Source organism: Strongylocentrotus purpuratus, unplaced genomic scaffold (assembly GCF_000002235.5).
Source record: "Strongylocentrotus purpuratus isolate Spur 01 unplaced genomic scaffold, Spur_5.0 spur5_scaffold_1, whole genome shotgun sequence".
Lineage (NCBI taxonomy): Eukaryota > Metazoa > Echinodermata > Echinoidea > Camarodonta > Strongylocentrotidae > Strongylocentrotus > Strongylocentrotus purpuratus.
The window spans coordinates 46,565,401-46,577,931 of record NW_022145594.1 but is presented as its reverse complement, the minus strand read 5'-3'; the positions used below and the strand labels follow the sequence as shown (position 1 = coordinate 46,577,931).

General features: G+C 38.0%; 1 protein-coding gene across 1 annotated transcript in view; it reads right to left on the bottom strand.

The window, feature by feature from the left end:
* Positions 1–5,068: 5,068 nt before the first annotated feature.
* The window catches only part of LOC587658 (cytochrome P450 2U1), a 40,104-nt gene continuing 32,641 nt past the window's right edge, over positions 5,069–12,531 (bottom strand). Inside the window, exons 2-6 of the mRNA XM_030978846.1 lie at positions 9,486–9,903; positions 8,596–8,845; positions 8,028–8,216; positions 6,494–6,626; positions 5,069–5,928 (exon numbers count right to left, since the gene is read on the bottom strand). Of these exons, the coding sequence (XP_030834706.1) occupies positions 5,747–5,928; positions 6,494–6,626; positions 8,028–8,216; positions 8,596–8,845; positions 9,486–9,903 (1,172 nt within the window). The 3' untranslated portion in view covers positions 5,069–5,746. The remainder of the gene's footprint in view (positions 5,929–6,493; positions 6,627–8,027; positions 8,217–8,595; positions 8,846–9,485; positions 9,904–12,531) is intronic.

Below are 12,531 nucleotides of genomic sequence, written 5' to 3'. Positions count from 1 at the left end.
ATCAAACTTCTCATATACATTAACCCCTCAAAATATAGTTTGGAAACTCAAGTTTGTTCTATTATATTTCTCTTGTCATTCGACAATTATCGTTTTGTTTAGTATCGTTTAAAACTATGTTTATTCGTCTTTAAAATGATACCAATTTTGTTATGACTTTGTCGCCATAGAATGGGTAGTATTAGAATCATTTTCATTAGAATAAGGAGCAGCACTATACACTCTTCAATTTTGACCCTGCCCCTTATTGCGATGTAATGCATATTCCATGACTGAAAAATCATAACAAATAGGGTATCATTTTAAACAGAAATAAATACATTTCCAAATAATAATAAATATAACGATGATTCTGCCACATACTAGATCAAACTTGAGTTTGCTAACTTTTTAGAGGGTAATGTAGATTTTGTTTTGGTCAGAAACCCGCTTTGAGAACTTATGATACCTGTGACCGCAAGTGGTTCGTGAAATGAGATTACCTATCGCCATCTATCACGTTTATACCTATGTAATACATGACCGAATGATGGGTTGGTAGTGGGAGGGGGGGGGGGTGACACAATTGGTCCATGCCCCCACCTTTTACCAGAAGTACCTAACAAAACTGTCCTTAATTATATTATTTTCATCATGTTGTGCTCCGTTACAATTCCCGGATCCGTCCCTGACTATCATCTGAAACGAACCTACATCAGACTAGTCTCGATATTTCAGACCAAATCTTAAATTCGTTAAAAGCCCTGATACATGACCATCATACTGCAATATGAGCGAAAAGTATGAAACTCATAGAATATATATAAAAATATAAAATCTATATTTCGTGAAGACCCAATGCTTTACTTTTCAATATTTACAAACAGACACATATAGCAAGATACGAATACAATACGCATTATAGTCAAGTTATACATTAACTACAAAATAAAAAACAACAAGACTGCTGGAAAAGTTACACACTACGTCCTTAGAAAAAGTTACCCTGTGTGTATGTAATTAACAGATTTGTGCTCTCAGCTTGGGCATAACACTGTGTACGTACTTTAAAACCCGTTTATCATCAAAAAACTTTCTCCCTTTTCTGGAATACTTGAGAGCGACGTAAAGTACTGATAATTACAAAGGGTAAAAGGAAGGACAAAATGTGATGAATTGAACTTTTAGAGCTATTACATGACGGAAAAAAGAGAAGCGTTTAAGAGCTATTAATATATGATTTTCATCTGTTGATACATGACTTCTTACAGCAAATCATTCTATCATAAATTATAAAATCATAAGATTTAATTCTCCAAAGTGGTAAGTTATTAATTTGGCAAGTTATTTTGTTAAAGTCGAAATCATTAAAAATTAAGAAGAGAATTTGACAATTTGATGAATATCTATAATTCAACTTTCGATTTGCAAACATTTTTCTGGGGAAAATGTATTTCCCTTTGACAAAATGAGTTGTATTCTATCGAAACATTTGAATGTTTTCTTTAGCAAAGGAGATAAACCGAACTTTGGCACCTAGTACAAGAATTCATCTATAAAGAAAGTATTATCAACAATATCACTGTTGTAATACAATCATCGAAACAAACAATGATGTAATTACCTACTCAGCGAAACACAATATGCATAATTTATCATACCGGTATACATTAAACTACACCAATCTGTGTGAATGTGTGATGTTTGACAAGTTTTAAAATTTGCCAAGCATCAGCTCACTAAGATGAGTTGTATTATTATTCGCTATGAACAAACATCTATATACATCACTTTAAAAGACGCAATGACTATTACAATTATTATATAATTGTACATTTAAAATGTACATATACAAGATGAAAGACAAAGTATATTCATTTCTTTATATACACACACGCACACACACGCGCGCACACACAATAAAGTATTACAAATTAATACACCCCAAACCCCACATGGTTAAAAACAAACGAGTATAATGTATAGGCCTAATGATCGTAAAGCAAAACATAAAATTGATTATTGAAGTACTTTTAAATAATAAAGGCAAATATCACTTCACAAACCTGTATATTCCACTTTGAACAATCGTCAAATTAAAAAGATGAAATGTTTTATCAAAATACAAAAATGCATGCTATTAGTTACTACATGAATATATGAATAATAGTCACAATTGTCGTAAGATCAAAATCCATCAACATAATTATTTGCAAAATCTCTTTTTTTTTTCTTTCAATAGTATCTGATGGGCCATTCGATTTCTATCTTTTTTCACGATTCATTATTCTATAAATTTTCTTTACACGGCATTGTTTTATAGTGAATTAAGTCTTTCTATTTCCAACGATTTCTACAATTGCTAATGTTTAACCCGATTTTTTTTTTAAGGTCTAACAGACGCAGTACAATAAAGATAGAATAGGGACAGTTTCAAATGATTATGAAAAGAAGAAGAATAAGAAGAAGGAGAAGGAGAGAAGAAGAACAACAAAAGAAAGAAGGCGGACTGCTCAAAGTGGAGTACGAGATTTCTGAAGTTGAAACATAACATGAAGGCTAGGCGACGAAAACGTATCGAAAAATAATGATATTCGGATAACAATTTCATGTGCGGCAATATATACAGACAAAGTCGGCCCAAAACAAGACACTTTTGCATAGAATAGATTCAGGTACTCGAACAAGCAAATAACACCCTGTTAAAAAATAATATGAATAGTGATCAATCGCTAGACATCACAGAATTGTTATCATCTTTGACGTAAGTGAGGTAGGTTGGAAAAAGCAACTGTATTCATTATTTTCTTGTCGATAACAGATGCTAATTTGACATCGATCTATGTAGACATGAATTATCTACATTTTAATTGAGATATCGACTAAACTAGTAGCCCTACTACTACTACTTCTACCCTAGCTTTTAAAGTAACATTTCTTTTAAATCCGAGTAATAGTTGGCGCCTCCATACCGTTGGTGGCACTATTTCACACCAGAGACACCTCTATACACAGAGTTTGGCCAACTAAGGTTCAGTTGTTCATAACATGGCGTGTATTCCTTTGTTTTGTGCTTGCCCAACGAAGCAGTATTAGCCACATGGGGGCCGGTTTCACGAAACCGTCATGAGTCCAAGTTTGTAGACAACTAGACATCCCATATATACGCATGTTAATTCTATAATACACGTTACAATGGAATGTCCTAGAAGTTAGAATTATGACTGTTTCAAGAAATGGCCCCCTGGTGCCCAACTCGATCCGGGTCAATGCCTCTATTACACACCAGGGGCCCGTTTCATAAAACTTGTTATCTATAACAACTGCTAAATTTCTATGACAAATTTGCTCTCAGCCAATCAGATGCCATGATTTCAGTAGCTTATAACAGTAGCTTGTAACTTGTTATTGATATCACGTTTTATGAAACAGGGCCCAGAGCCATCTATACACAGTTCTAGGTTTTGGGGATGTTTTTCTCTTTGCAATATCACCAATACTGCTTCATTGGACAGGCACACAACAAATGAATATACGCCATCTTGTGACCAACTGAAACCAAGTTGGCCAAACTCCGCTTATAGGCGGATCATTTTTCACACACCCAAATTTTAGCTTCTCCAAATTTGCGCAGAAATTTGCAAGGTGAATGTACATGTTCTCACGAACAAAGTCTTGTAACCATGTCAACATCTTTTCGTTTTTGTTTCTTTTCTGTAATTCAATACCCTTCTTTCTTTTTTTGTTAATAAAAATGCGATTAAACAATCATTAATTTTAAAAAGTGCGCACTATTAAAACTAATTATACCCCCATTTCAATTACAAATAATGTACTGGAAACAGCTAAACTGTTATCACTAATTATATTCAGTTATTATTTTTCATTAGATTTCCTTGCAAACAGCAAATGTTGTTAGCATTCCAATACTTCGTAAATACATGATTCGACGACATTTTATATTTTACACACTTTTTTTCCCATTTCACTTTGCTGAGTCCATTTTCAGCTGCCTTATTTTGACAGCAGCATAAAAGGTCGAAGGTCCGTATTCATAAAGACGGATTATCAGTTAAACCGTGATTAATTCCATCCACTTATGTATGGAATACCAAATGTAGACATCTACGTTTGTTACAAATTAATGTGAATAAAAAGCAATGAACTATATGTCACAAAATGACAATGATAAATTGATTTCATGATTACGGTGGTCTGTATTCATTCATTCAAGATAGGGTCATTGATGATTATTGAGATTCAGCGCTCCATAATATAGGAGATTAGATTAATACTAGATGAATTAATCCCGGTTTAATCTAAATAGTTTTTAATGAATACAAGCCGTATCACTGACACACCAAACGCAGCATTATATAGACATTCAAAATGTCAAGTCCAAAATATTGTGTAGTTACTATCTCTTGCTCTTTTCCTTTCAGCTATGCCATTCTTTATGTTATTTCTATTCAGAAGCATTGCATTAATACCATTATTATTATTATCAGTAATGTTATTATTACAACTATTATCATCATTAAAATAATTATTATCAATACTATTACGATTATTATTATCATCATCATCATCATTTATATTTCTTAGATTGGGTAGCAGTAAGACATCTTAAGAGTATTTCCTCAACCAATATTTGCTGCTCAGAAATAACGTGAAAGTTAATTTATATCAATGTATGGGCTGTTCCCCTCAAAAAGTTTGCATTCCTTAGTGAAAAAGCTTGTTTATCATGACAAGAAGTTGTGTTCTATTTTGACTTGGTACCTTGAAACCCTCATAAGCAGAAATAAAGTCTACAATATCGATGGCCGTTTAGAATTGAACGCCAGTAGATTAATAGAAACAGCAAAGTAAACCAGCACCTTTGAAAATGTTAAAATATCTATTAAAAAGTGTTTTCCATACAAAAACAAAGCGCGACGAGAAAACCGAAACACCCTTATATGAAAGTGACCCTGTCACATCCTATGTTTTCCAACGCAAGACGTAGATTGAGTTTTATTTAACTGAGTTGTTTTGAAATAAATTCGATAAACAATGTTTTTTGTGCTTTATACAGCGCCCACACACGTTTTTTTTTAAGGAGTAGCTAAAAGCGTTAATAGTGAACTTGTTTAGTAGCCATATAGTTAAAAAGAGGCTAACATAGCCTATCAAGAAATAAGAGATAAGGGGGCGACCCCTTCCCGGATGAAGAAGTCAGAATATATAAGGAAGGCCCGCGAACCCTCGACCTATCGCATAATTATGTAGTATGGATCCTGTCTGCGAGCTATATGCCAGTGTTGATAGGTATTCTGTTGTGAACGAACGTCTTTCCTCTCTCTCTCTCTCTCTCTTAAAAAAACGAAGTCTTTTTCAACTTCGTAAAGGCGACCAGTTTGAGTAGTGATTACATTTTCAATTGTGTAAATCACGATACGACCATCGTCAACTTCGTCAATCCCAACCCATTCGGAAACACTCGGAAAACATTCGGAAACATTCAGAAACACTCGGCCACTCTCGAATCTCGAGTCGAGAACTTTTGAAATCTCACAAAATGACTTACATCCGGGTTCTAATCCTCACGAAAGGCACCTCTATAACCTTCTTCATATTCGGAAACAATATTCACTATATTAGCTTGTAGACTGAGTGCGTTGCGCCGGAGAAACATCAGCATACATACTTCGAATGCTCATTTTTTCCTTCGATTCATTCGGCGTGCGATTCACTGTACTCGGAATGTTTCGGAATGTTTCGTTGACTATCGGCGTATGAACCTGAGCCTGTATTTGTCAGGGAGGAGCATCATGCCTTTGACTCGGCCTCGGATGTCGGGGATCGGGTCACCTTCGGGAAAGACGAGGTTGTACCGATGTAGCAGGATGGCCATGATCAGGAAACACTCCTGCTGGGCCATGGGTTCACCAGGGCACTTCCGGGGACCTGCGAAATAAAATAAATTGCCAATAACTTTGTTACGATTTGTTCTTTTCGTCCTATTTGTAATAGGTTCCTCAAATTCTACTTAATCTATTATATGAATTGAGAATCATTGAGACATGTTTATTTATACTACATGTATTGTATAGTTTTTATATGTATGTCTATATTTTGTGTAAAATGTGAAACAATAACAACTTGAAACTTGAAGTTGAAAACTTGAAAACATGACGTCTCTTGCCCAGATATTAACTTACCAGTTTCTAAATTTGATCGCGAAAAATTCACTGTTGGTGAATTGTGTGTCCATTTTATAACACTTAATGTATTTCACTTGTTGAAGTTATTATATTAGAATACATATAAAGTGAGCCTAGTGAGACTTGGTGAACGTATACAAATCAGACTGAAGTAAATTGATGAACAACTGCTGTAAAAGTGTTTTATGTCACATTACAGATTTTTTCCCTCGAATTTATCAAGCTCCTTTTCTTCAAGAATGATTCGATAAAATTTCATCGGGAAATCTCCGACATACAAGGCCCCTGTTGAGAGTTCTATATCTTACCTATGCCGAACGACTTGACGTCAGAAAGACCTTGTAAGCTGCCGTCTTCTGCTAAGAACCTTGATGGGCGGAATACATAGGGATCTTCAAAAACTTCCGGGTCATGATTTAAACTCCACAGATTCCCCAGAACCTAAAAAAGTGAAAAGCACATTCCAACTGGTTAATCACACACACACTAGAAGTCGGCAGATTATAATAAAAAACATTATGCTTTTAAACATTCTAGGAGATATGTTAACGTGTTTGGAAGGTCACACAGATGCAGTGGCGTACGCAGGATTTTTTTCAAGGGGGGGGGGGGGTTTAACATTTTGAAATCGGGCCGAAAATTTCGCAACGACTCAGCCAGCCGCTGAATAAGCGGGGGGGGGGGGGGGGATGGGTAAGAGGACACTTTTTTAGGTCAGCCATTTGCATTTTTTTTTTTTTTTTTTTTAAATCCGCAAAAGAAAACACATAAAAAAAAACCAAAGGGGGGGGGGTTTAACCCCCTAACCCCCCCCCCCCCCCCCTGCGTACGCGCCTGCACAGATGAAACCATTTAAAACACTTTTCGCGTAAGTTACTGTGCATGATTTCGTTTTAAAAGTGGATAAGAAATGAGAAGTGCTGCTGACTTTTATAGACAAAAAATACCTGCCGCCCCCACCCTTCCATATAGTCCTGCAGGATGGCCAACAAACAAAACTTCAAACATGTAAAATTGAAACTTGTAGAGATTATGTACTAATTTGTGCAAAGTGTAAAGTCTCTTATGGTCGGGGTCTAGGGCTTGCTTTACAAAAGCTTAAGGGTTCTTACACTGCTCTCTGGTGCCATCTGAGCGATATTCAGAAATAAATTTGATTTGGGAAGAATTTTAACCTGTCTCTGATTTCCAAACCTGTTACTGAATAGTTCAAACCTGTCGCTGATTTTTCAAACATGTAATTTGGAATTTCAAACCTACTACATATTAAAGGTAAAGACCAGTTATGGTCATGCGATTGCATTGTGAAAGAAACGTTGTGGAATCGATCAGGAAAGGTTGATCATCTAGCATCTAGCATCTGCAAGGTTCTGGAAACATCAAAATAAAAAGAAATTTGGCCCATTCTTCGTAAAGTTACAAGCACTATACACAGAAACTTGTATATGGGACTACCCTATATCTCTCACAGACCATGAGAGAAACAAATTTACCAAATATATGAATTAGTAAGCGGTTTCCCGGCAATTTTTTATCATCATGTATTAGTCAAAAAATATTCTTTCACATGATTGGTAATCAGAGCTTCCATTTCATTTTTTGAAATTGGGGCGTTTCCAATACTGGTCTTTACCTTTAAAGTTGCTCAAGCATGGACATATAAAGGGCAGCACACAGACGTACGCACATGAGCGTAATACCTATTGGCTCAGTGTTATAGGGATTGGAAGTGATCGCCAAGTTGCCTACTTCACGAAGGACTATATACCCACGCATGAACATCTTTTAAATCACTTGTGGACCACCCTGAATCCTAGACACACCCTAGGTTTGCAAACCTACCTGTGTACCCTTCGGGATGAAGAACTCCTTGAGATACGTGTCTTGGGTTGTATGATGTGGTACGGTGGTCGTCCCTATACTCGTACGAAGAACTTCACGAGCGATGGCCGTAACCAACGGGAGACGTGGTTGGTCATCGAGGGTCGGTAAACGATCACGACCGACAACCTGGTCGATTTGTGCTTGAGCCTGTCAAAGAAGAGATGAGAGTAAGTCTGTAAGATTACAACTTGTGTGTGAGTGATCCCAGGGAACACACCATTTTATTGGGACGTAAATAAACGCCAAAACGTATGAAGAATACTTAGGACGTTTCGAGAACGTGGTGTGTTTGCTGGGGAAAAAAAAACATTTAGACACACCAAGTATAACATCTTAATCAGTGCCCGTTTCCCCGATTGAGGTATGACTCGTAGGAGGATAGAAACCGTCAACTAACAAAATAATCAATCAATCTATTCATAGAATAAATTAACAAATTTGTTTAGTTTCCTGCGGCAATCAACCCGGCTCTTCATCATTTCAGTTTAACAGAAAAATTGGATTCAAGTTGATAGTATTATTATACCTTTTCTTGGATCTCGGGGTAGTAGGCCATGTGTAGCATTGTCCACATCGTATGGTTGGACGTCGTGTCTACACCAGCGATCAACAGATCCAACACCCCTCTCCAACAAAACTGATCGTTGATGAAACTGCACGTGTGTTCATTATCTTTCTCGTCGTCGTCGTCTTCCTCATCGGTGACCCTTGACCCTCTCTTGACCTCTCTGAGGTAGTAATCGATGACGTCGCGTAAAGAGTTATTGTTGAATGACCTATGAAAGATAAGTGATTATATGCTGTCAAACCACGATAATAGACCCGAGGGTTATGTCAATTCACATCATTTTCCTCTGCCAGTCACCGGTGACGCAGACACTTATAACCACAATATCAATCCCAAATAAAATGTACCGATTTGTTATAAACACGAATGAAGTGTTTTCCAAAGCTTGGGGCCACGCCTTCACAAAAATATATAGAACAGTGCGTCACTGGACAATCTTGCGTTAAACTATTGCATATAAAACGATTTTGCCTAACGTAAGATTGCGTCAGTGACAGGTGTGGTCTCTGGCGCACCTCTGGCGCAACATGAAATGAACGATGCAACGTTTATTCGACCTACTAGCGTATGGATTAATCGCCTTCCCATGGTTGATAACGCAATCGAAATGACACCACGTGTGGTGATCCGGCATTTTGCTCGTGCGACAGTTATTGCTCCAGACTTTAGCCTATATTGTCAAGGTATAGGGGTTAGTGTAGCAGGAGGGTTAGGGAAGCAGTAGGCTTTCAAGTTAGGTTTAGGGTTAGGGTCGTGCTTAGGTATAGTGTTGGGTCGAGTTTACAGTCGTACAACCGTGCCATGCAAGGGGAATAAATAACTTGCAAACAATATCCGACGGTGCTTACTTGTCGTGTTCGATGACCTCATTCTTGACGTAGATCGTCACATTCTCTACAGCTTCTCTATATCTCTTACAGAGGCGCGTATGGTAAAGGAAAGGCAACATGTTGTAGATTGAAGTATTGGACAGATTGTCAAGGATCTCCTTGCAGTCCCGGCGTAGCTTCACGAACCGCGGGTCGTTGAAGTCGTAACGCTTCCCCAGCGCGACGGCGTTCATGATGTTGCATGTCATGGTGGTCATCATTTGATCGGGGTTGATGGGGTTTCCCTCCAGCTTGTCCACGTAGTCACACATGTTGAGGCACTCATCGTTGATGCGTTTGCCCATCAGGCTGCGTCCCATGCCCAGGGTGCGGAGGGTTCGGTTCATGAAGCGCCGGTGCTCCTTCCAGGGATCGCCATTCTGCCACGCTATACTTCCTTAAAAAATGACGAGGAAGAAAGAGAAGATGTTGAGAGTTATTAGGACATAATGGATATATTGAGAGACACAGAGAAAATGATCTCTCCTATAGTTAACACATTGACTAAGAACATTGGAGTTTGTGGGGCATTTTAGATCAATTAAGCGCCCATCACCTAGAGATGAACATGGAAAGAAGCGATCATCATCCCTAACATCATCATCACCATCATCATCATCAACACCATCATCGTTATTATCACCATCACCATCATCATCACCATCATCATCATCATCATCACCATTACCATCACCATCACCATCATCATCACCATCACCATCATCATCATCATCACCATCATCTTCATCACCATCACCATCATCATCACCATCACCATCATCATCATCATCACCATCATCATCACCATCATCATCATCATCATCATCCCCAACATCATCATCACCATCATCATCATCACCACCATCATCATCATCATCATCACCATCATCATCATCATCCCCAACATCATCATCACCATCATCATCATCATCATCCCCAACATCATCATCACCATCATCATCATCATCCCCAACATCATCATCACCATCATCATCATCATCCCTAACATCATCATCACCATCATCATCATCATCATCACCATCATCATCATCATCACCATCATCATCATCATCATCCCCAACATCATCATCACCATCATCATCACCACCATCATCACCATCATCATCATCATCATCCCCAACATCATCATCATCATCCCCAACATCATCATCACCATCATCATCATAATCATCCCCAACATCATCATCATCGTCATCCCCAACATCACCATCATCATCATCATCCCCAACATCATCACCATCATCATCATCATCACCATCACCATCATTATCATCATCACCATCATCATCACCATCATCATCACCATCATCATCACCATCATCATCATCATCACCACCATCATCATCATCATCATCACCATCATCATCACCATCCCCAACATCACCATCATCGTCATCAACATCATCATCACCATCATCATCATCATCACCACCATCATCATCATCCCTAATATCATCATCATCATCCCCAACATCATCATCACCATCATCATCATCATCATCATCCCCAACATCACCATCATCATCATCATCATCATCATCATCATCATCCCCAACATCACCATCATCATCATCATCACCATCATCATCACCATCATCATCATCATCACCATCATCATCATCATCACCACCATCATCATCATCATCATCACCATCCCTAACCTCATCATCATCATCATCATCATCACCATCATTATCATCATCACCATCATAATCACCATCATCATCATCATCACCATCATCATCATCATCACCATCATCATCATCATCATTAAATCATCATCACCATCTTTGTCATCACTACTGTCAATTTTAAAATCATTGTAAGTTTACAACATGTCAATCGGAAAATAATCCAAAGGTTTCAATCTTGCGGATTTCTCTAACAACCCATCTTGACCCTTCCCCGCTTCCGAAAGCTTTTTGACTTTCACTACTACTCCAGACCCAGATAAACCCAAATACCACCTCTTATTCACTCCCGCCCGGAAGCACAGACTATACGTCAACCCTCCCGCCCCCAGTTAGCCCATCTCGTAGGCTGGCCAATTCATCTTCTATTACGTGCCTATTCATCCAGCGGCCCATATCTCCTATGCTTTTGTTGGGAAGCGTTGCTCTTGAGTCATTAGGTGGTCTGTCGATGACAGATCACCTATTGATTTCGTTAGAATTTTCTTTCTTTATTCTTTATTCTTTATTCTTTATTCTTTATTCTTTATTTATTTTTATTTATTCCGTACACTTTTTTTGTGTATACGTTTACTCGAACTCGACCTGGTCAATTTCCTTCAAATTTCTGCTAGTCATCAGGCCCTATGATATGAAGTTCCCGAAACCTTTTTCAAGTTCATGGGGTCATCGTGACGTCATCCAGGCGCCATTTTGTAAAAATCAGGTCATTATCATATCTCGATAACGAGTTATCAAAAATCAACCATATTTGGTATACATCAACTTCAGGTCAAAGGTCAACGAAAAATGTCAAAAAATTCTGAGCGCGCACCTCGACGCGCACGTACGCGCGCATTAAAATTTTAAAATGGTCAAATTCGTTCCATATTAATTTTGCATACGTTTCAGGCCATTTTAAGCATTTTCAAAATTTGCGCGCGCGTAATTATGCGCGCGCGTTTCCGCGCGTATCCGCGCGTCCTGGCATTTTGCAACATAGAATCGCCAAATTTTTTCTGTTATCATATTTATTACATTTTTCCAAGCATTTTGATACCTTGTTTACCTGTTTCCGACCAGTAATACCGCAATTAGCGGCTGTCAAAGTTGAACGCACGCGCCGACCTGCGCTATCTGTATCCACAATACATGGGCAAAAACATGCCTATACAAAATTCATTTTAACTCTTCAGAATTGATAGATAACCCCCAATTTCTTTCATATTTAAATAGATTATGAGTTGGAGGTATGATTTCATGTCTCATTTGACCCTCAATTAACTCATGACGTCATCATAATGGCCTCCGAACTCAAAATTTCAATTTGCATA